We start from the raw sequence: 25,602 nt of genomic DNA on the forward strand, positions 1-25,602 counted from the left end.
CTAGAGAGAGATGATAAGGCGATTGGATTGGGCCATGGGCCTGAAAGATGAAGCAGGCTATTGATTTGCCTAATAATGGGCCGTGAGTTGGGCCGGTTTAAGGAATAGACTTCGGTCCTATGTGGATTTCAACTCATGAATCAAACCTTATGCCGCATAGGCAGTAAATAATTCGTTTTTTTATCAAATTATTTCCGGATAATTCGAGAATTTTATAAATTTTTTTCAAAATTTTTATTTTTATTTTTTTTTCTTCATTGTAGGACTGAGATCTCTGATATGTATAATTCTGAATCATTCTAAATTATACTTAATTTTTTTCAAATTACGAAATTTTGATCTCGTCAAACCGAACTCAAATAATTCATTCATCACTGTGCTATGGTGTGCTTAAAAACTCGTCGCATGTGTTTCATTTTCATTCCCGATCGAATCTAAAAGTACACATACACAAAATTATGAAGAAACATATATTGGTCCTTCGATCTCAAAATTGAAAAAATATGCTATTTTTCATGCCTCGTGGAAAAATTCACGTGCTGAATAATCAATATGCATGTGTTTACGCTTTTAAATTAGATGTTTATATATGTTCCTAGGAGGGGTGGCAACGAGCTAGCTCGGTCTAAGCTAGGCTCTAGTTCAGCTTGTTAGTTTTGGACTGAACTAAGTCGAGCGAGCTAAATCTAGAGTATCCGAGTTAAAACCTTAGTTTGAACTCGTGACAAGTCAGTCCGAGTTAGCTTGGTGGGTCTAACTGGATCTTGTTTTAAAAACAATATAAATTCTACAAACTTTTTGGATCGAGCTGAACCGAACTAGACAGCATAAAATGCACACATATTCATACAAATTCACAAATTAATACCTAGCTCGCGGGCAAGCAAGCTTGGCTCCAGCTTGAACTCGTTAATTCTGGATCAAGGAAGCTGTTAACGAGTGAGTCAGGTGTAAGTCACGAGCTATGAGCTTTTTTACCACCCCTAGTACCTAGATATATTTGTCTAAATTCATCGATTTTGAAATTTTCTCGAATTTCATTGTCCATCAGATCGTTTTCATAGAAGAAATTAAAGAGGGAAAGACAAAAGTCAAAGATTTGACATTGGAGGTTATAATAAACCCAAAACGAAAATAACATATCATGTAGATCTTTAATTGAAGCATTGATATAAAATATTACTTTGTCTAATCGAGGATATATTCCAATTGAAATTTTGGGTATTTTATTTTTCTTTAAAAGGAATTAGATCAGATCTGAATTTACTCCAAGTCAAAGACTCCTTTCGGGGGTGAGGCTAAAGTGTTATGGGTTGCATAGAGACCTACGGTGTCACGGTTCAATATTCGAGTTTTTAAAATTCAAACGGTCGATCCGAACCGTTCATCTTGTTCTCCATATTAATATGTGTTTGGAAACTAAATTTTACATCTTTTGAAAAAAATTTACTATTTTTTTAGATAGGTAGAAAATCAGTTGATCTAAAAATTCTCCACCATTCAGATATTTGATTTTCTACCTATCTAAAAAAATAGTTAAAAATTCCCAAAAAAATGTAAAATTTGGTCTCCAAACACATATTAATATGGAGAACAAGATGAACAGTTCAGATCGACCGTTTGAATTTTAAAAACTCAAATATTGAGCCGTAGCACCGTAGGTTTCTATGCAATCCATAGCACCTTAGCCTTACCCCTCCTTTCGAACTTAAAGAAAATGTTAGATAGATATGGACTCCTTCGATAAATTATTGGAATAGAATAATAACGAGAAAAAGTGAAATTTGAAATAGGTTTCAATTCCTTACTATTTCGGTTGTGTTCGGTTAATGACAGAAAAGTAAAATAGTGGAAGAGTGAAAAAGCATTAGTAAACAAGTTAAATCTATCAGTTGAAAAACAACTAATTTCTCTATTTTTATTTTTTCCCATGAAATAGAAAATTGGCTCACAGACGAATACAAGAGGGACTAAAATGAAAAAACAGAAGTTTAACTGCAAAAATTCAAATTCAATTTCACTATTTTCAATTCTACTATCATTGGTTTTGGTTCTTTGTTTATAGTTCTTTTACGTGATTACGTATTCGTTGGACTTGGTTCGTCTAATTATCGAGTGAGAACTACGATCGATGACGTCGAGACAACTGACGAGGTATCCATGTACAATTTTTTTTGGGTGACATATCATATCATGACAATATTATTTATTTATTTCATTAAATATTCTAAGTTATAAAATTCTAATGACAAAAGTAAATTGCTGATTTTATTAAATGTCATGAGCAATGCACGGATGTCCAAGAAAAATATTATATTTATTTTGAAGGTTAATTAGATGGCATTGGGCCAGTAACATTTATATCGAAGAAGAGGCGTCTACTATAACATAGTCGTGCGAACATCACATAAAAATATAAAATAAAAGTAGCTCTCAATAAGAATAGAAAAAACTATCTCTAAATTGTCATGTAAATAATCTCCAGTTGTGCATATCTATTATCTCTTTCAGAGACTCAAAAATAAATTATATTCTGGAGAGAGCTAAAAAAAAAAAATTCTATTTTGGAGTTTGCGTAGTACAAATTCAACAATTTCAAAAACTCCGCTACTGGTTTCGTGTGTTGAATTTTTCATATCTTTATCTTGTTTTAACCAAATTTTAAATTTTATAATTTTTGGCGTATTATACGTGACAATAGAATAAGTCAATAGTTTGGGTTTATTTTCTAAGATTTGAAATTTGAATTATTTGTTAAAAAAAAGTTTTCGCCACATGTCTTTTTTTTAAAGTTAATCCCTTTTCATTTTAAGGACTTAACTCAATATTGTTGGTTTTTCCATGAAATATTTTTTTTGGAAAATCTTTGCAGAAGTTATGACACCGTAAAGAAAAATTGAACTCTTGACTTTTAGGTACAATAATTTTACAAATGATGTGATGACTATGAGTTGCCGTGTGAGCTGCCCAATCAAGTTTAAATAACCCAAATTTTATCTGTATATTTTTTTTTTCTTTCTTAAAATCAAGTAATGGAGTCAAGCATCAAGATTCTTTTTTTCATACTTAAAATTTAAAAAACAACGCCTCTTTGCTCTTTTCGCCCGAAGCGAAAAAGAGACGAATCTATGATTACCAACCCACCCGCCACCCGCCTCTGTTCTTCCCTCCTGCCTATCTCTCTCTCTTTTTTCTCTGCCTTCGCTGCTCTCGTAAAAAAAAGTTAGAGTTTTTGCCGCTGCCATTTTGAGAGTCGAAGGCAGCCTCCCGCCTGCTCCGCCTTTGTCGCCCCCCACACCGCCCCCGACTCACATTACTGAGCATATGAGGTTCTCTTCCCAAGCAGCCGACGAGGTCCTTCTGTCGAGTCGACGCTTCGCCGACACCACCACCTCGTTTCCACCGAGCCGACGCTTCTATTTTGGATATAGCCGCGGCTCATTCACTTGGCCTTCTTTTGCTCCGTCACCTCGTCACGAGTTGTGCCACTCGGGGCCCGCTCCCTCGTTAATATCGTCAATGGCGACAGTGAGGCGATAAGGGGGTTTGAGGTCCACCACCTTATCTCGGCTCCTCCGCTTTGTTGCTCTTCACCTCGTCTAGATTCAACAGGTTTGGATGAGGGGTGCTGTAAATTCGCTCACCTCTACTGTAGTAGCTACTATATCTACGTATAAATAAAATATAGTTATGGCTAATGATGATGATCATGATACTAACGGTGACCTCTTTCCTCCTTCTTCTCCTCCTTATCTCCTTTCTCTGTGTTTCTTTTTAAATAATTCAGGTACAAAACTAATATAAGCACGAAGGTTCTCCTAGATACTCCTACCTCGTCTTAATTACAATATCACTGCTTTGTGTCAATGATAATAAATTATGCAGGCTCACAATTTATCAATCTGAGCATGAGCACAGAAAATCTTGCATGCTCACTACACACTGATCCGAGCACAGTAACCCTTGGTTCTGTTTTTTCTTTTTTTTTTCTTGTCTACTTGTGTAAAGGAGTTTCAATTGTAATAGTGTAAATGTGTAAGTATTGGTACAAATATTGTATGTACTAGTATAAATGATATGTAATTGGTTTTGTCCTGATTAATGAAATATCGCCTATGGGCTTTCAATCAAAAAAAAAAAAAAAAAAAAATTCAACATTTATAACAATATTTCTTTCATTTAAATTTTGAACCCAAAATCACTTACACAAGAGACATGTTTCTTTGTCGCTAGACTTCTTCGCCCAGTTCCAGGCCAGGTGAAACTATTCTAAACTGCTTATGCAATAGGTGCTACTTGAAGAATAAGATCCTGGGACTTGATATGAATCTGATCGATCTAGACCAAAGAGGGTTTCTCAAAGATAGCCAACTGCGTATTCGAAAGTAAAGCCGCAAATGTGGGAGTGACGCAAAGATATTGTTATGGGAATTTTGATGTGAAATGCGCATGTTCAAAATGTGTTGGTTCTAGTAGAGAAATGACACATTATATATAACAACACAACATGTTTTGTGGTCACGTGTCAATGTGTACACAACTCTTTTTTCTGTATATATATTTGTTGTGTCATTTTGTCGAAGTGAACTCTAATTTTGTAGTTGTAGTGTTCTAAAAAATTTAATATTATTGTAACTATTAGAAAAGATCATCGATGTACTTACTTTTTTTTAAATAAAAATAAGATCAAGTCGTAATTTTAAATATTCATAAAAACACACTTGATACAAAATTGAATGAATGTAATCAATTTTAATATTCATCTCAGCTTTATTTTTTTATAAAATAAGTTAGCTACAAATAAATGATCAAATCCAACAAAAACATCACACAACAAGTTCCTTTTCTCTTGAATATTTTTTTTTCTTAATTACAATATCATTACCCAATTAGTTTGCTACAACAAAAATAACATGTCGAGTATTACATTGGAGCAGGGGAAGGTTTGGATTTTAAAAATTAAGTATTTGTTATTGAAAATTAAGTCCAACTAGATATGTATGTAGGTTTTTGCTTATTTTATAACTCAACTTTGCGCAATTCAATTTTCATTTTGCACAATATATTTAGTCTTGAATTTTTAAATATATTGGACTTTTGCCTGGTGTTTAAATAGTTCGGTTTGTTCGGTTGTCAACCGAACCGAAAATTTTGGTTTAAATGTTTCGGTTATTCGGTTTAAATGGATTGGTTCGGTTCGGTTTAGATTTTTCAAAACTGACTAAACCGAACCAATCGATATTGGTTCAAATATGGTTTATATTTTGTTCGGTTCAATCATTACTTCCTTTTTTCATTTTACTTTAAATACTTAAAAACATTTACATATTTTGTATGGAATTGAACAACTTATGTATGAACATGTTTAATTTTCATTAATAATGGCACCAATAGGTTTACCTCGGTTTGAACCGAACAAACCGAAATTTACTTCAGTTTATTTGGTTTGATTCTTAATCGGTTTATAAGTTTAATCGATTTGGTTCGGTTCGGTTCTACTTCTGAAAACCGAAAAAAAGTTTAGTTTGATTTTTTTAGTTCTGTTTCAACTGAACCGACCGTTTGAACACCCCTACCCCTGAGCATGTGGAGGGACTCTTTGTATGATTTGTCTTTTATCGATAACTTGAAATATTATCACAACTCTCTTTATAACATTACAACTCTATTATTCAATTATAAAACTTCAAAATGACGCTCCTACTACTACAAAATTCTACATCTTCAAACTACTACAACACTCTCAAGAAGGTGCGTTTAGATGGAACAAGAATAGCATTATTCTTTTGAACTATTTGATGTTTGGATAGAGCAAGAATAGCACTAACCCACTATTCTTTGTTTGTCCTACATAGGTTAACTCACTTTTCTACTAACCCAACCAAAAATTGAGTTAGCTACTATTCTCAAACTTGAGATTAGCTCTATTCTTGCTCTATTTCTTGTTTCATCCTTGTTTCATGCAAACTTGAGATTAATTACTATTCTATGTTTGCTCTATTCCTTGTTTTGGGTGCGTTTGGATGAATCAAGGAATAGCTCAAAATAACAGCTATTTCTGGGTTCGAAAGAGCCGCTAATCCATTTCATAGGAATAGCGGAATAGCAGCTAACTCGAACTATTCCTTTGTTGAGAATAGGTTTTTTTTTCTGCTAAACGTGTTTTGTTGAGAATAGCTCGCCAGAAATAGCAGCTATTCCTGTGTCACCCAAACGTATCTATCCTTGATTCTATATTTCTTGCTTGTTTGACAATGATGACCAAAATCTTTTATTTATACTTGTTAAATCCTCTAAACTTCATTAACTTATCAATAATTCTAGAATTTTTTTATCCTTCCTAATATATATAGTCACCATATTTCATGAACTTGCCTAACTTCTTTAGAACTTTTCTATTTATGAAATATGAACCAACGCTACATTCTCAATATATATAACGCAACCATATTCTCAATTTAAAGGAGGCATGTTAAATTGTATTTAGTCTGATGCGGCGTGCCTTCAAACTAACTAGTATGGTGACAACCTCTTTCACACATTTAACAAGTTTTTAAAGATCTGTTCGACTGTTACTGTGTCTGTGGAGAGAGAAAAAAATCACTTAGAACCTGTTCGAATGTCACAGAATTATACATGATGGAATTTAACATAGATGAGAATATACTTTTGAAAAAGCGAGAACCCACCTAACAGTCGAACATACCTTAAAGGTCTTGTCATTGATGCTGAGCCAACGACTTGATATATATACCATATGCCATGGGCCAAGTTTCCCCCAACCCCTTTTTATGAGGTTTTGTTACCAAATGATTAGATCAAAACGAACAATCCAAAATAGTCTCCTAATTGGAAGAACAAGATCATTAGCACCTTTTATGATCCATTTGTGTTCATACGTGTCGTGTTGTATTAGCATGTTATGTGTTGAATGTCGTATTTATTCAACAATATATGTGAGGGTAAAAAAATACTATTGTTAAGGATACACTGACAGAAACATATTATTTCTGAACGTATTAATATTACTAAATCCGTACCTTTGTACCCGTGCAAACTCGGGCACAAACACAGACCGATCGAGCACAGACACGGTCCGAACCGGACCGGGTTCATATCCCCCGGGTTTTAGCAAACCACTATCAGCACGTTATCTAACCAAAAAAAAAAGTACATATCTGTTGTACAGGACTAGGGGTGATTAATGAGCGAGCATGAGCGAGTTAGGGTATGCTCATGCTCGCTCATTAAGTAAATGAGCGAGTTGTTAATGAGCGAGTTTAAATGAGCGGATAAATGAGCGAGTTGTAAATGAGCGAGCTTTTAATGAGCGAGTTATGAGCGGCTCACGAGTTATGACTTATGACTCATAACAAAATTATATAGTGTGTCCACGCATAACAAAATTTGTTAAAAGTCATTGTAATAAAATCCAACAGATTGTTATAATTCATTTAAATGAGTGAGTTGTTATGACTATTACTTGTTTTGGGCTTTTGGCGGAGGTTTTGATTCTACCGATTTACAAAAAAAATGAATATGAAACTATGAATATTAGTATATTACACAGGATTAAATGTTACATTGTACTCATTATATTACACATAATTAAATATGAAACTATGCTCACTATCTATCAATTTTAATGAGGCAAGGTTGATGTTATACAGAATTACATAGGATTAAATGTGACAGGGATTAGGTGTGGCAAATTCTTAATGAGCGAGTTGGGTCATGCTCATGCTCGCTCATTAAATAAATGAGCGAGTTGTTAATGAGCGAGTTTAAATGAGCGGATAAATGAGCGAGTTTAGATGAGCTTTTAATGAGCGAGTTATGAGCGGCTCACGAGTTATGAGCGATTTACTCACCCCTATGTACAAGTACATATCTGTGAACCAGGACCCACAAAAACTCACCAAGAAAATAATGAGAAACGAATTCAGTGGTGCAGTGAGCCCGTATCAAGCAAGCACAACTTCACCGAATTCATACACCTGAGGTAACAGAACTTTTGTGTTTTAATCCAATCCGTTCATTATCTATTAGCACGAGATCCGGATTCTGATCGGGCGGTCCGGATTGAAACTCAGAAGTTCTGTTACCTCAAAGGATGCAGACTCGAACTTCGGGTTTACTTTTTTTTTTTTTCTCACATTTCTATCGGTCAGCTGGTCCGAAGAGGGTAGGGTTGCCGCCACCGATTGTTAAGCCTTACTCCAACCCTTCTCCTCCCCTCTCTCTCTCTCTCTCTTTCTCTCTCTCTCGCTCGCTCGCTCGCTCTCGTTAGGTCGCTCTGAGAGGATCATCGCGTCGCAATAATGGGGTCGTCTCTTCCACCAAAGGAAGCGAATCAGTTCAAAGTCATCGTTGTAAGCTTTCTATCTTACTCAGTCCTTCCATTGTGAGTTTGATTTCGATTAGGTTTTTTGTATTTAGTGTAACGCAGTAGAGAGGGAACTATAGTGTATTGAATCAGTAATTTAGGGCTTTTCGGGAGTCTATTGGTTTGCTCAATTTGTAGGGTTTTGTAGTCGAAGTGATCAATAATTGGAGGTTTTCGAGTTCGTTTGATTGGGGGAATTTTGTGGAGATTGATTGGGGTTAAATCAGCTTAAATTGTGAAGAAATCACTCTCTTTAGTTGCACTTGAACTAATTTGATTGAGTAATTGTTTTTTTTTTCATTTATGGTTTGAATAATGGTTGTCTTCAAAGCTGAAATGCTATATATCAGATTGTAAAAACTATTAGAAACATTAGCTTAGAAAGTACATTTAAGTCGTGGGATAGACTAGTTAGATTTGATACAATCTATGGCTATTTTTAATTTGTTTCTGTTCTTGTATGAACCTTTTCAGAAATCATACGAAACAAAGCAATACAAGAAGGGTCTGAAAGCTGCAGATGCCATATTGAAAAAGTTCCCCGAGCATGGAGGTAAAGCTTGAAATTTCCAATCTAGATTATTGTCTAAATGTGCCAATTATCTTTCTGGGTTTGTAGATTTACAGCATGTGTAGTTGTTATGCAAGTAATTCAAGAGTAACCGCCTTGGAACTGTTAGTTCCAGATTCCAGTACCATAGGGGTCAGGTTTTATACTGGTTTACAGCAGCCGTTGCAATATTTGGGTGCTCGATTATTCCATTTTTCATTTTGTTATAGTTTTTCCTGTCTTCCTACTGTTTAATTCAAATTTTAGGCATACTTAAGGTGTATCATGTATCTTATATATCAACTAACAACACGTAGCATGTTGATGTTTGTAAACTGCCGAGATCAGCAGGTTATTATGGGCAGCTAAGCTCCAGATCAATGAGAATTTTTATTCATTAACACAAGCTTTTATCCTTTCATAGAAACTTTATCGATGAAAGGCTTGACACTTAATTGCATGGACCGAAAACCAGAAGCCTACGAGCTTGTTCGCCGTGGGCTTAAGGTATGTTGTGCTCTTTACATGTTTGTTCTGTTATGTGGCATGGATACAAATACGAGTATCATATCTGATATGATGGAGATACAATACAGCATTTCAAATTCTATGATATGATTGCCTTCATATAATACAAGTTTTATAGTTTTATGCATGATAAATAATACATTGTTGAAAGTTGCCTTAAATTGTTCTCTTAAAATTAAGAATGTATAAAAAGATTTGTGAATACAGAATTTTTATTTTCAATAAATGTGCTATTGTTCGCATATACCGGTCATTGTTTTAAATATAATAACTGGGCAGGAATATGCAGAAGAACAATTTAAGTAAATTTGTGTCTAATTTAAAGTATCGTTTACAGTTTACACTTATATTAGTGGCTCCACTAAGAGAATAATTGTGTTAAAACAAAAAAACAAATGAAAATATCTGGATTTGACAAATGCCGGATTGAGCTCTGAATATTTAGTCAACATGCCTTTTCTTTATGTTAACAGACAGACGCCAGCTCTATATAAAGCGTCCAGAGCTATGCGTTTCCGTGTTCCTTTTGGGAGGTTACCTGTGTAACGTTCCACTCTGATGTCAGTGCCCTTGCATATCTCCGGCCATATATTATTCAAAATTTGTATTAAAAAAAAACGTCCTTATCTGTTTATCTGTTTCGAATATGGTACATGTATCTTATTTTATCTGTTTCGAATACATACCTAGTGTGGGTATGCAATCCTGGTTATACGTATCTGTGCAGTGTAATTATTAGGAAAATATTGTTTCCAAACGTCCTTTTTCTTTTAATCATTGTGTTTTTTAGTACTTTTTTGTATCTTTATTATTATTTTTTTGCAGAACGATCTGAAAAGTCACGTCTGCTGGCACGTTTATGGTTTGCTCTATAGATCAGATAGGGAATATAGAGAAGCAATTAAATGCTACCGAAATGCTTTAAGGATAGATCCAGACAACATTGAAATTCTTCGAGATCTATCACTCTTACAGGTGGGTCCTTATTAGGTAGTTGCTTTATATGAGGCCTGTAGTGGTACTTCACAGCTTTGTTCTGGTAAAAATGGACCTGAATTGGACCAATAATGTCTGCAATATGGAAAAAAAAAACATTTAGCGGTACTTCACAGCTTCCGTTATTTTAACTTTTTCTGAATAAGTTGTATTGTTTATATTCTTCAGGCACAAATGAGGGACTTTTCGGGGTTTGTTGATACCAGACAGCAGCTCTTGACCCTGAAACCGAACCATCGCATGAACTGGATTGGTTTTGCTGTTGCCCATCACTTAAATTCAAAGTATGTTTATTTTGCTGATGCTTAAGAAATGTGTTTTTCTTTTCGTTATTACTGTCCTCTACAGCCTGAAATGTCCAGAAAGATAAATTTCAGAGAGTATAGAACTATACATCCTTTACATAGGTTTACTGGTCATCAATTTAACTGGCTAAACCGAACTTAGTCTGTCATGCATCTGTCATGCATCAAAGAAGAACCTCATATTTCATAAGCAACACTTTATCTTTGTTTTGCCTTGTGTGCAAATTTCAGTGTTTCGAAGGCTATAGATGTACTTGAGGCCTATGAGGGAACATTAGAAGATGATTATCCTCCTGATAATGAGAGATATGAACATGGAGAGATGCTTTTGTACAAGGTACAAAAGATTATATCATATAATGACAGCACATTCTCTCGTGTTTATTACATATAAAATGAATATCTACCTGATCTAACCTTCTTTGGACTGATCAGATAGGTTAAAAGTGAATCATCGGCGAACCTGGTCAGCTGACCAGAGTATTTTAAAAAGTTACAAATGTGACTAGCTACTCTGTTGCCAAAAACAAACATAATAATATCTGTTATATAAATTTTTTTTGGAAGATGTCATGGGACCACTAGTTTCTATTAACTCAGAATGATAGTATGGGCAAAAGTGATAGTTTTATATATGGAACATCAGTAACATTGCTTGCCAATCCTTTATGTATCATGTAACATGTGTTAGTGTTGTCTTAATGCAGATATCTTTGTTAGAGGAAGGTGGCTTGCTGGAAAGAGCGCTCGAAGAGATGCAGAAGAAAGAAGCCAAAATTGTTAGTACTTTCTATTATAGCGTAATAATTGTATCCAAAAGTTTGGAAAAAAAAGATACATGTATACTTGTTTTGTGTGGTCTCTAAGAGAAAAGTATATTTTCGAGGACGATGATAAAATGTATGATAAAGAAATGGTTCTTAGAACCTGTAAGCAGCCTATAATCGGTGGTATGAAGCTGCACTGTGTTGCATTTACTGGGTATAAAGACATGTCGGCATATAGGATCTAGATGTGAAAGTTTACTCCGTATCAACTCACTGTCATAAAGCATGAACAATGATTTCTTTACTCAGAACTATTTCAATTACATCTGTTGTTTGTTTGGCAGGTGGACAAACTAGCATATAAAGAACAGATGGCCTCTATTTTGTTGAAGCTGGGTCGCTTTGAGGAGGCTGAGAAAGTCTACCGAGTACTTCTCTTAATGAATCCTGATAATTATCGGTATGAATCTAGGATTGCAGTAGTATTGTGATGTTATTCATTGTTGTTTTTATTTGTTAACTATTTCCTGCCAAAATATTTTAAGGCATAAATACTGCAAGGCAGGCCAATTATGCAAAATTGGATTAAATTTCAAGTTGCTGAGCTGCTTAGTGCTTAGTAGAACAGTATGATTGAACTTATTATTTTTTTCCATTTAGGTACCTAAAAGACTTGCAAAGATGCCTCAGCTTGTACTCTGAGATAGGTGAATACAGCGCTGATGAAACTGAGCGTCTAGCTGCATTGTACAAATCCCTCAGGGAGCAATATCCTTTCTCATCAGCGGTTAAGGTAGATTTTATCCCAGTAACAAAATTAATGTAACTACTAAAGACAGGATTTTTCATGAGTTTGGTTTTGGTGAGTTAGTACAAATATCAATGCCCTTCTGAACACTTGTCTGCTGATCCTTTCATGGTCCCTGTGACGACTGCTATATCAGCCATTTTTTTTTTTTTACAACTAGAGAGTATTTTTGGGGGCTTACTAGTGTCTGACCTCAATTAACTGAGGGTTCAAGCAAGAAAGCACCACAATCAACTAAAACACAGAAGGTTGGTGCTGAGATGAATTTGTGGGGGCGGGGGAGGTACTGAAATCCGTAAATCATCATCATCCTGTGGTATTTAAGAGTGGATATGCAAACAAAAGGAAAGAAGCAAATATTTTTATATTTGCAAGGCAACTTTAAATTATGGTAAATATTTGGCATCTTCAGAAGCGGTGCACAACTAGTTTTTTTTTTCTTTTTTTTCTGTTGCTATTACAAGCTGCTTCCTTCTTTGACCATTTGTAGGTTCGGTTATTATTTTTATATGTTTATATGTTTTTTTTTCCTTCCAGAGGATACCGCTGGACTTTTTACAAGGCGACCAATTTAGGGAAGCAGCAAATGAGTATGTTAGACCTAAGTTAACTAAGGTAACTGCCAATTGTAGATCTTTCATTATTCTGTGAGATCTCTAGGAAATTGCATTTGTATTGACAGAACTTCCCGCATATTTTGGTCTTGGCTTCTTGTTGAGTGGCCCAAAAGCATTATGCCTTCTGTGGTCTTAATTCTTTTTTGTTGTTGATCTGAAAAGGAGATGTCTTAATATTTCTTACCATGTTTGGATTTTGTTATATTTATGAGTATTTTGATATGAGTCTGACATTGTTTTTGCCTTGCAGGGAATTCCTTCATTGTTCTCGGATTTATTTCCATTGTATGAACATCCTGGCAAGGTTTGTTTTATTCATTGTTATACTTGTTTTTTTGTTATTATATCTTGTTTTGTTTGTGGGTTTGCTTGCATCCACTAATAAATTGTTGTTTAGATTATGCTCATTGCACGATTTTGCTTCAAACATGGCCAATGCAAATAAGAAAAGAAAAGAAAAGTTCAATCAATTTGTAATACTTCTTAATTAAATGAACTTCTCAGACATTATAAAGTAATTACTTCCTGACACCAAGACAAACTGGTAATGACAAGGTGTCGTCTTTTGTACATAACTCGACTCAAGTTCCCCCCCCCCCCTCTCTTATGTTAGCCTTGGGGCCCTCTTAATTTATTTTACTAATTTACTGAGATTTTTCTTCATTTTTGATGGCCACTTCTTAGGCCAACATATTGGAGGAGTTGTTTCTTCAACTTGAAGAGTCTATTAGAGATACTGGCTCCTTTCCTGGAAGGTAACTCTTTCTGAATATGTATAACTTTGAAATAAAAATATCTAGTAATTTTGAAGGATAGAATAGCTTTATTAAGACCAGATTGGTAAACCTGGTATCTGTACAAACCAGTTAACCTATGCAAGAATTATATTTTTTTTTTATCTTTGATTTACTATCATATATATTGATGAAAGCCTTAATTGTTGATATGGTTCTTGTGTCCTTGTCATATTAGGTACCTGTTAGGTCCGGTAGCAATTTATGTAGGCCAAATTTCTGTTATAAACAACCAAGAATTGATTATGGTAAGCCAAGGCCAAATTGCTGTTATAAGCTGCCAAGAATTGATCATGACAATCCGTACTAATTATTTGAATATTTTACGCAGATTGAAATAACAATGTAACAATTGTCTGGATAGCTGTTATTTGAACCTTTTAATGGAACATTTTATTTACTGGCTTGTCAAACTTTTGATCTTCCCTGGGAGCTCATAGTTAAATTCTGTGAATTCTTTTTTACCATACCTAGTTGTCCAGCTCTCCCGAGCTCAATTTCCGTCAAGTGCATGCATAATTTTTATTAAAAGTTAAAGTGAAGTTTTGGTAAGTACAGTCATTATATTTGTACCTCTTGTTAAACTAAGTTTGGAACAATTATATTAAAATTCAGCACACAAAAGGAGCCTCCTTCGACATTGATGTGGACTTTGTTTTTGGTCTCTCAGGTTTATTTCTTTCTTGCTTGTCAACTTGTTTATCTTATTAACCCTATCAGTTCTATTCTATCGATTTTCTTAAGATATTTTTTGGATGTGAATATGGAACTATTTTTTGGTTGTTTAGCATTATGACAGAAGGGGCCAGCATGAAGCTGCAGTTACCAAGATTGATGAGGCTATTGCACACACCCCCACTGTGATTGATTTATATTCTGCTAAGGTACAGCTTTCTACTTAGCATTGACGTTCAGGTTTTGCATATTTTATAAATCAGATATCATCAGCATGACCTCACAGATTGATGTTTAGGTTGTTTTTATTTGTTTGTTTGTTTTGGTTTTGGTTTTGTTCTTATTGGCTTTATGAGTAACCTCACTCCTATATAGGAAAATGCCCCAGAAATTGCTGGGCCACGCCCACGGATCAGTGTTATATAAATCTTTGTTGGCTTTCTATGACTTTCAATTTGTATAACCCAGACTGAGAGAATTGCAAGGTGCAGTAGTTGTTGTTTTAACAATGCCTAAATATAGTAATATTGAATTTTAGTGAATGATCTTTATTATTGACTTTTATCACAGGGGAGGATATTAAGTCATGCGGGTAATCCAGTGGCTGCATCTGTGCTAGCAGATGAAGCCAGGTCGATGGATCTGGCAGATCGCTATCTGAACAGCGAGTGTGTTATGGCTATGCTTGAAGCCGATCAGGTGTGTTTTATGACTAGACATTTGATTGCCTCATTATGAATGCTAATTGTTTCAATGGGGATCTCAATAAAATGTGAATTCAAAAGAAATGGAACCTCACAAGGAGAAATAACATCAAATTAAAAAGAAGCAAGGATTGCACCAGGAGCTAATTGTTTGAACTTTCCTACATTTTTGAAGTTATGTTCTTACATACAGCAGTTCTTGGGAATAATTTGGTCCTTTCATCTTGGATGTTTGGGTTTGACCTATGTTATGTTGTGTTTTCAATTGTGTATTTTTTTTTTTTTTCAACACAGTTTTTGCATCAGAATCACCGAGGGTAAGGCATCATAGTTGACTTGTTGCATCATTTTTTTTTGTTCTCAAGTGTATCTTCCTTTTTGAAGGTTGGGGTGGCTGAAAAAACAGCTGTCTTGTTCACGAAGGATGGAGACCACCATAACAATCTTCATGACATGCAGTGCATGTGGTATGCTCTCTCTCTCTCTCCCTCTCACACACGCGCACAGTCTTTTTATTTGGATTTTGGTCTATTGTTTGTTTTGCTTCAGTTATTTATTTATATTTGACAAATTGAGTAACATCTGTCTCTTATAAAACATGGTTGAGTAACACTTGGAATAAAATATTGGGAAGATATGGATGATTAACTAAATAAAAGGACTTTACAAGCTTTCATTTTGTCGAGTAGTTAGAACAGTAGAAATGGGAACTGAAAGACACCATTCCTTCATTAGCTTCCTTTGAGCAGAACCTAATCACTTTGATATTTTTTAAAAAGGTACGAGCTTGCTTCTGGGGAAAGCTACTTCCAGCAAGGTGATCTGGGAAGAGCTCTGAAGAACTTCTTGGCAGTTGAGAAGCACTATACGGACATGACAGAGGATCAATTTGACTTCCATTCGTACTGCTTACGTAAAATGACCCTCCGTGCATACGTTTCCATGCTTAAGTTCCAGGATCAGCTCCACTCCCATGAGTATTTCCACAATGCTGCTGCTGGAGCTATCAGGTGTGCTATGTTGTGATGACCCCTTTAATAGTGTTAGGTACATGTTGTATTGAACCTAGTAGTGGCCTAGTTAAACAAACTGAACAAGCAAAAGGCAGGGTTGAAAGTATGGAATGCTAATCCAGTAAAATTGGTGTATGATACGTGCAACAGACTCCGAGGCTTGCTACTTGTAAACTTGATGTGTAAGAAATGGATCGAAGTCAGTCATGCACGGTCTCTTTGGGTGTGTTTGTTTGTGTATGTGCATGTGTATGTGAGAGAGGGAGAGACATTACCTCAAATTTGCTTAGTTATAGCTTTCATCATTATTTACACAGATCTTAAATGCATTTCTTTTTCTGCTAATTAGGTGTTATATGAAATTGTACGATTGTCCACCAAAATCTGCAATTGAGGAGGCTGATGACTTGTCAAAACTCCCACCAGCGCAGAGGAAGAAGTTGAGACAGAAACAGAAGAAAGCCGAGGCTCGTGCAAAGAAAGTAATTACCTGAACTTTCACATATGATTCTTATATATGAATTCTTGTTTGGATATTCCAGAGCTAAAACCGTTTTACCCGCTTAATTATTGTGTCATAATCATCAGATTTCTTTTCATCATGGTTTACTTGTTTTCTTTCATATTTGTCTTTAATATCTGTTAGGAAGCAGAGGAGAAGATTGAACAAGAAGCAGCCGCAAGTGCTGCTGCTAAATCTGGCAAGCGGCATCACCGGCCTGTTGATACCGATCCTCATGGGGAGAAGCTGGTGCAGGTATCATTTGTAGCATAATTATTTTAAATAAAATCATCACCCCTTTCTGTTCACATAGTCAATAACAAACCTAGGAGTGATACTTTTTTCCTGAAAGACGAATAGTGATTATTTTGATTGCCAACCAAAAGGTCACTGGTACCATTTTGAGTTTTTAAATTTTTCTGCATAAGATTTTCCATATAATATACTGTTTTCGCATACCCTGCTCCTTTTGCACTGTGTAATGTTATTAGTCATTGTCTATATATAGTACAGCACTGTATGTAGAACTTGCAAAACTACAAAAATATATATATAAAAACATCTCTGTATAATGTATGTGAAATTGCATATGTTCGACCACTTTTTGACATATGTTGTTTCATTTGTACCTATGTTATATATAGTTTGCCCTCTTCAAACATTTTACATATATCCACATAATATATATTTTCATGTATGATATATAGGAAAACAATTTGTTTTTTGGCCTCAAATACAAATACGCTACTGTAAAAGATTTTGTTCCTTTAGCTTTAAGGAACTGTCATCAAAGAATAATGTTTGATGTTATCCTTTGGCTTCTAAACAGGTTGAAGATCCTCTGGCTGAAGCTACCAAGTACTTGCAGCTTCTCCAGAGTAATTCATCAAAATCTCTGGAAACACATATACTCTCTTTTGAACATAGCATGAGAAAGCAAAAGGTCTTACTTGCTTTGAAGGTAATAACTTGTTGGTTAATAATCTTATTTAGTGTTACCTATTCAAATTTCCTTTTTATTAGTGATCTAGTTTGCTGACCTCATGTCCTGTTGTGCTGCTTTTCTTTTACACAAATATATTGCAGGCTGTAAAACATCTAATGAAGTTGGATGAGAATAGTCCAGACACTCACCGTTGTTTGGTAAGATGACCAAGATCAGTCCTTTTTTTAAAACAATTTCACTAGAACTAACAATCCTCATGGTACTTGGAATATATGATTGTCCCAAATTTTCTATAAGCAAGCTAAATGAATTTACTTTGTTGTAAATCTTGACATGCTCAAAATAATTGAACTTCATTATTAACTACTAGTGCATTAATTACGCTTACTTATTTCTGCCAGATTAAATTCTTCAACAAAATAAGCAACCTGCCATCTCCAGTGACAGATTCTGAGAAACTCGTCTTGAATGTCGTAGACGCAGAGAAGGCAGATATAAGGTTTTTGTTACAAAACCACTTTTAATTGTGTTCTAATTCTCCCTATAATGGTGTACATTAGATTCAGATTTCTTATTCTTTTGCAGTAAGATGCAAGGGAAATCTCTCGTGGATGTGAACAAAGCTTTCCTCGAGGAGAATAAAGGTTTACACTTCTCTACATTTCTATTTCTATTTTATTTTCCTTTTCTGTCCCTCTGCCTCCTCTGGTTTCAGTTTTGGTTCCATCCATTAGCTCATGGATAGGGTCATGCAAAATTGCTTCCACACTTCCTGAAATTTATGGGAAAAGAAAAATAGAGGGCGTTTTGTCTTTACAAGCTTTAATCAGTCATCCTGTATGGCGGGATTAACATGAAAAATATAATCTAATAAGTCGATTGTGGTATGGATCTGTATTTTTTGAATATAAGAAACATTGGTTCCTCCTATCAGCATTACCTCATTATAGTCTTATGGCAGGGAGCATGCAACTCAGTGTTCTACCTGTGGGTTTTGTAAGGGAAAACTATTTTAATTGTTGAAATAAACACATATATCAAGAACTTCTGCTTTGTTCTCGTGTTAGCAGATTCCTTGATGCATAGAGCTGCAGCTGCCGAAATGATGTACCTTTTGGAGGCAGACAAGAAGCTTGAGGCCATTAAACTAATTGAAGATTCTAAAAATAACATCGCATCAGGGTAATTTTCTGCAACCTGTAATTAGTTCATCTCCATGCATATTATGGTAAGATATCAGTTATTTTAACTCTCATCAAAGGTTGTGATCCTGTGGCTACTATAAGATCTGACACTTTATATTAGGCCTTTTGGTAGAGCACTTGATGGTGAGATATACTGGCAGTACTCCTTGGAGTGCTTCCGTTTGTGTCCCCTCCAGAAGGAATATGTTTCTAAAGAATTGCAAATGGGTGTATTTGGTGGAGTGACTACTCTGGCATGGGGGCTAAGTTTTTTCTGTTAAATTTAGATTTGAGCTTGGGTTTAGGGACATCTGAAGCATTTTATTATAATCTTTGATTATATACGTTTGGTGGGGGCAGGTTGGGTCAGGGTTACTCAGTTCTGGTCATAACGGACATCGCTATCTCCAGCCAAATTCCTTTATAAACTATAACAGAAGTATTTATTTTGCAATATTTGCATCCAGGTACTTGGTCCTTCATTGTTAAAGCAGAAATATTCTTATTTTCTGTTTTTTTTTTTTTTTTATATTATCAGGGCTGAAGTTCTTGGCCGAGTAAAAGAGTGGACCCTTCCGGATTGTATCTCAGTTCATAAGTTGCTCGAAACTGATTTCAATGATCCAGATGCCGCTTCACGTAAGTTCTCATTTGATTAAACTAATCCCATAAACTAATTTCATTTTAAGATCCAGATGCTGATTCACGGAAGTTATCCTTTGATTAAATTAATCCCAAGTAATAATGGCCCAACCAATCCCAATTAACAAGTTCTCCAGATATAAACCACAGTGATTAGTTACTGGCCACTCTCTTTAAAATGCTGTTTTACTATTATTGTTTTCTCAGGATGGAAGGGGCGATGTGCGGAATATTTCCCTTACTCCTTTTACTTTGGAGGCCCAAAAAGCTCTACTGTTGTTGCGAGCCAAAGTGCAGAAAATGCAATTGAAAACGGAGTTTTGAATGGACAATTGCACACTGTTGTACACGACATAAGCAAGCTGACAGTGCGATGATATAAAAATGCATGTGCTCTTACCTTAGGTAGAACACATCCTTGCAAGCAATAAGGTTAGGCATTCTTAATAGGAAAGTAAGGTTGAGGAAAAGAAGGCTTTGTTTCAAAAGCTTTCAATATTTAATTTGGGGAACTTGGTCTTGTGGTCGACTTTGTATTCTTTTGTTGTCAGGTGTAATTGATTTTGCAAGGAAAGACAAATTATTTGAAAATACGTCTCGGTGAAGAACTGCTGGTATGGTGTTTGACCAGTTGAGATAATTTATGTAGTTGGGGTCGAAAGTTATTTCAACCCCTGTTAATTATTCTTTTCGTGTTGTATTTCTTTGGGCACCCGAAAGGTCAGAAATTTTGCCCTAGGAGATCTGTATAATTTGCATTTTTGCCTTATTATAAAGTTTGTGTTGGTAGTTTGGATTTATTTTTATAAGTGTGTACCATCGATTGTTATTCACATATTGCCTGATATCTATTTCAATTTGTTAAGCTTGTCAATATATTTTCCTGCTGGCTAATTTATGGGGAAGTTTTTTCTTGATCTGCGCAATTCAATTTTTTCTGGATCTGCGTAATTCAAATTGGAGTAAAACTAGGGTGTTAAGTTCACCGAGCTTCTTGATTTCATGAAGTCTAAAACTCATCGAATTGACTTCAAACGATAAATCTGAACTGTTGAAACCTATCTTCCTTATGAGTCATGCGTCTATATGTAAATAAAAAATAAAAAAATTAATTAATTTGTATAGGTTTGAAAAATCTGAATTTTTGAAACCTATCTTCCTTATGAGTCATGCGTCTATATGTAAATAAAAAATAAAAAAAATAATTCCTTATGAGTCATGCGTCTATATGTAAATAAAAAATAAAAAAAATAATTAATTTGTATAGAGTCCAGTGATCAAAAAATATTAAAAAAATAAATGCAGTAAAATTAATTTATTAACATTTTAATTTTGATAACTTGACTTTATACTAAATTAATTCGAATGTTTAAAATTATTTACATGTAGATACATCATTCACAAGGTAGACGGATTTCAACGGTTTAGATTTTTCATTTGAAGTCGATTTGATGGATTTTAGATTTGAGTTCATCAAGAGGCTTGGTGAACTTAAGAACGGAATCAGCTTGGGTCCGATGGCCATCGGACTAAAGTAGTTCCAAGGGATCTTTTACCGTCGGATTTGCTTTAGGATTCATGTGTACGGATTTTAAAGCAGATGCGAAATTGCAGGCGCGAATCCTAAAGCAGATCCGACGATGAGAGAACCCGTTAGGCCATCGGACCCAAGCTGTTTCCCTTAAGAACACCCTAATTCTACTCTTCAAATTGGATGGTTTAAATCATGTTTTGTAGTTGAAGTCCATAACAGGGGAATGTGGATAACGTTTTCATGTAAAAGTCTGAAAACAAAAACCAACACTTCAGTAAATGGAATTAATTTGGGCTGAATTACTTGCTAAACAGAAAGCTAGGGAGTTTAATATATTATGATCTTTGCATTTCATATTGGATGGTCCTAACTGAAAAAACTGAACTCTACATTATTATTCTCATAGAATTCACTTTTTAATCATATATGATTCGTCTTTTTACGAAGAGTCTTTTTGAACGAAGAAAATGATGAACTCTGCACTGAACAATTATTTTGCTGAACGAATAAAATCATTATCCTTCTTTGTATATTAAATAAAAGAAAAAGGTATATCATTCATTCGTATGAATCGTATCGCTAGGAAAACTATAGGCCCAGTAAAGTATCTCTGCCCCTCGGATTGGTAATCCAATTTGAATCCGTCGTTTGGGATTGACAATCCAATTTGAATTCGTATGAATCCGTCGTTTGGGATTGTTTCGAAATTTGAATCTATCGTTCGGAATGTGTGCGCTCCACTTTGAAATGGATTGTCACATATTTGAATTGAACAGTTCCGATCTAAAACTCAAAAATTGAGTTACTTCATTAGATTTGAATTCCTCTTCTTGGGATGGAGTGCGTATCCTCTGAGATATCTCATATTTTGCGTGACGGACGTGTCCGGTGCCTTGATAGCACAGGGAGTCAATATTATTTGAGCTTTGAGATTCGTGCATAATGTATTTTAACGGTTGAGAATTTCCCAAAAGGTCACGCAATTTTTTTGGAGTCGAAAGGTCACGCAAAATATGAGATATCTCAGAGGATGCGAATCCCTTTTTTTCTATTAAATGGCCTACTAGGGCTATGCGCGGAAATTTTTATTAATAGAAAAATAAATTAAAAAAATCGACAACAGAGAAGCAATTCTCAAAAATTTGATATCTAACAAAAATGTGATGGTCTAGACTCTAGACGTTATAGAAGAAGAGATAGGACGTTATTGTTGACAATATCTAGTAGGCAAAAAAACTTAGATGTACTTGCTATCATGGTTGGAGTTTTGGAACTCGGGCCTATCTTTCATATGTATCTCAAATAGGACGGTAAATTCAAACATTGAAATTTTTTTTTCTTTCATTTTTTTTCTTTCCTAATAACATCCCGTTTTTTTTTTTTTTCCTTTTCTTCCCGCTGTTTCGTTAATTAGCAATCTGATTTCACTAATTAAGATGTTGTGGTCTATAATGTTTTCTCATTACATTTTTCTTATATATCGAATTTTTGAGAACTGCTTTGTCATTGTCAATATATTTTTCTTAATTTTCTTATTAATAAAAATTTCGGAGGTTTTGCTAGTATCTGCGCAAACCATTGACCAGTCTCTTTGCTTTCGATCTCTCTTCAAAAGGGGTTTCTGAAACTATGCTTGCGTTTTTCCAATTCCTCCACTGCCTCTTAACTCTTAAGTCTTAACTGCTTCTATCGTCACCTCCCTTTCTCTCCCTTCCTCTGTGCACTGATTCGATGAATCAAACATACAGTACCTGTTTGGTAAAAGTCAGGTTAAACTAAACCGGTTTGAACTTGCACAAAAGTACAAATCTCAAAGTATATTATATAGTTTTAAAACTATATATCTATAGCATAATTGTCTTTTATATTAAAACTTAATTATATTATTATAAAGTTTTTCATTTTGTTCCCAATTAAAATAAAAAAATTTATATAATGAAATGGAAAATCTCTGTTACAAAATTTAGGGTAAATTTTGTTGGAGTTTGTCACGAATTTATCACTTAAGTTTGATTTATCTCTTTTTAGTCACTAAATTTTGTTATTTGTTCCAATCAAGTCATTCTATATTTTTTCGTCCAAAATATTAACGGAATATACTCATTTACGTCCAAAATGAGCATATTTCGTCTAAAATACTAACGGAATGAGTAATTCCATTAGCATTTTAGACGGAAAAATATAGAGTGACTTGATTAGAACAAATAACAAAGTTGAGTGATTAGAAAGGGACAAATTAAACTTGAGTGACCAATTGATGACAAATAACAAAATATCAAGGGGTGGTTACGGCACACGAATGATCGCGTCACGTGAGTCATGCCGTGTCTAAACGTGCCGTGACCAAACGGAGTGCGTATCATCTGAGATATCTCATATTTTGCGTGACCGACGTGTTCGATGCCTATTTGGGGATAGCGCAGGGGCCCAGTATTATTTGAGCTTTGAGATTTGTGTGTAACGTCTTTGAACGGTTGTGATTTTCGAAAATGTCACCCAGAATTCGACTAAACGTGACTCGCGTGACCATTTGATTATAATTTAAATTCCATCATTTGATCAATATTTAATGGTCCTAATTATACGTGACTCAGGTAACCATATGTTGTGTCGTGCTATGACTGGATCTTTCAAGTGACGTGTTGTGTTGTGCCAAAGTTTCAAAAGATAATCACGGCACGGAACACGCGAATCATGACACTTAACTGATATATGTGCCGTGCCGTTCTATACCGTAACCGAGCCATTCTGTAACCACCGTGCCATTTTTACCCAATCTACCTAGAAGTCTAGAACCCATCCCCATTCCAACGAGTTATGTGGCCATTAGCAATAATGGTATAGGTTATATAATCTACGAGACTCAAACTCTGAAACCATTCCTGCTCTTAATGGCATCACATAGGTGTGTTTACTAGATTGGTTTGATTAAAACCGAATTAAAATAGTTAAATTATTTTCTATTTTAAAAAATATAACTGAAACCAACCAAATTATATCTATCAACCGAACCAAAAATAAACAAAGTAAATTTCAATTTGTTTGATTAAACATTACATACACAAATTCAATACATAAAGAGATTAAATTTTAAAATGTCAAAACTCAGTACATACATAACTACATGAGGAGAGATTCAATTACACTGTTTTATGGTGACATATTTTGACACCATATACTTATAAGCTATTTTTGCAATTTCAAAAGTCCAAACAGTCGATTTGAACCGTTCAGCATGATCTCCATATTAAAATGTGCTAGGGGAATTTTTTTTTTTTATATATTTTTTGGATTTTTTTTTAGTATTTCTTAAGATGTCTACAAAATTGTTGTTTTCAGACAATTTTGGACCATTGAAAAACATCGATTTTCATAATTCTAAAAAACGAATACATTATTTCCAAAAAATGTAAAATTTGGTCTCCAAGTATATTTTAATATGGAGATCATGTTGAACGGTTCAAATCGACTGTTTGAATTTTGAAATCGCAAAAATAACTTAAATATATAGTGTCAAAATATGTCACCATAAAATGGTGTAATTGAATTCCTCCTCCAAATACATTTACCAATCATAAAAATAAAAATAAATTATATATTTTAGTTGTTGGCATTCCACACATTGTTCAGTTTCATAGACAAAATCCAAACCATATATAAAAAATCGAACCAAAATTATGGTTTTCATAAGCAAACAACGTTAAAAAAACAAAAAAAAAACCCAAAAAAATTAGATGTCTTTCATAAGCCAAAAAAAAAGATTGAGAATTTGAGATAGTTTGAAATTGCTGCTAGACGTTATTCCTTATAACATCCCTTCTTTCTTTCTTTTTGCTTTTCTACCTGCTGTTTCGTTAACTAGCAATAATTTGATTTCGCTAATTAAGATGTTGTGGTCTATAACATTCCATCATCACGTTTTTCTTATAAATTGAATTAACGAGAACTGTTTTCTCATTGTAGATATATATATATATATATATATTTTTTTTTTTTTTTTCAAATTTTCTATGAATAAAAATACCAGAGGTTTTGCTAATGTCTGCGCGAACCGTTGACCAGCTACATTATAAAACTAGAGCGCCGATCTCACCTGAGTATATTATCTCTGACTCTACATCGTCCCCGTCGCAATTATAGGGTTGTGACTTGTGAGCTCGAAAGAGCAGCGGATGTGAGTTTGATTGAGGCAAATGGGGAAAGCAAGGGCTCAATAGGAGGTGGAGATGGAGGTGTAGGTGTAGGTCAGGGTTTGGAAAGCTCATCTCTTTGCTTTCAACCTCTTTTCAAAAGAGGGATTTCTGAAGCTATGCACTGTTTCTCTGAGAGCGTATCCTCTGCGGAGGTTTTACCTGCAGTGCTGTGCGGTGATTTTGATCTGGCCGTTCGTTTTAAATCGGACGGACTAGATCAGATCTTGCCCGAATTTAAAAAAACTCAAAATTTGGTGAACCCTTAATTCAGCCCGTCCGATCCGAAACGAACGGATCAGATCAAAACCACCGCAGGTAAAACCTCCGTAGAGGATAGCGTTCCCTGTTTCTCTACCTTCCTCTGTGCACTGATTCGATGAATGAAACATACAGTACCTGTTTGGTACCGTAAAAGTCAGGTTAAACTAAACCGGTTTGAACTTGCACAAAAGTACAAA

The 25,602-nt window shown here is 34.8% G+C and overlaps 1 protein-coding gene across 2 annotated transcripts; it reads left to right on the forward strand.

The window, feature by feature from the left end:
* The first annotated feature begins 8,150 nt into the window (after nucleotides 1–8,150).
* Nucleotides 8,151–20,250, forward strand: EMB2753 (tetratricopeptide repeat (TPR)-containing protein). 2 transcript variants are annotated; one of them, XM_078311817.1, is made up of 26 exons: nucleotides 8,151–8,372; nucleotides 8,861–8,939; nucleotides 9,361–9,443; nucleotides 10,290–10,439; nucleotides 10,629–10,744; nucleotides 10,997–11,102; nucleotides 11,473–11,544; nucleotides 11,877–11,992; nucleotides 12,193–12,325; nucleotides 12,878–12,955; nucleotides 13,208–13,261; nucleotides 13,642–13,712; nucleotides 14,367–14,421; nucleotides 14,540–14,635; nucleotides 14,997–15,125; nucleotides 15,515–15,597; nucleotides 15,910–16,140; nucleotides 16,493–16,625; nucleotides 16,790–16,900; nucleotides 17,475–17,606; nucleotides 17,732–17,788; nucleotides 17,993–18,090; nucleotides 18,177–18,235; nucleotides 18,662–18,773; nucleotides 19,314–19,414; nucleotides 19,625–20,250. In XM_078311817.1, the coding sequence occupies exons 1-26, from the start codon at nucleotides 8,322–8,324 to the stop codon at nucleotides 19,792–19,794; spliced, it is 2,676 nt and encodes an 891-aa protein (XP_078167943.1). In that variant the 5' UTR covers nucleotides 8,151–8,321; the 3' UTR covers nucleotides 19,795–20,250. The 2 variants fall into 2 exon arrangements, with proteins under 2 accessions (XP_078167943.1, XP_078167944.1); XM_078311818.1 differs by lacking the exons at nucleotides 8,151–8,372; nucleotides 9,361–9,443 and having other exon boundaries at nucleotides 8,870–8,939.
* Nucleotides 20,251–25,602: the final 5,352 nt, after the last annotated feature.

The sequence above is a fragment of the Carex rostrata genome, chromosome 12, assembly GCF_964058835.1.
Source record: "Carex rostrata chromosome 12, lpCarRost1.2, whole genome shotgun sequence".
In the NCBI taxonomy this organism is placed as follows: domain Eukaryota; kingdom Viridiplantae; phylum Streptophyta; class Magnoliopsida; order Poales; family Cyperaceae; genus Carex; species Carex rostrata.

Coding starts and splice junctions, on each gene's coding strand:
- EMB2753 (XM_078311817.1), top strand. CDS start 8,322: ATGGGGTCGTCTCTTCCACCAAAGGAAGCGAATCAGTTCAAAGTCATC. Junction 16,626..16,789: donor CCGAGGCTCGTGCAAAGAAA/GTAATTACCTGA, acceptor AATATCTGTTAG/GAAGCAGAGGAGAAGATTGA. Junction 17,789..17,992: donor CAGACACTCACCGTTGTTTG/GTAAGATGACCA, acceptor TATTTCTGCCAG/ATTAAATTCTTCAACAAAAT.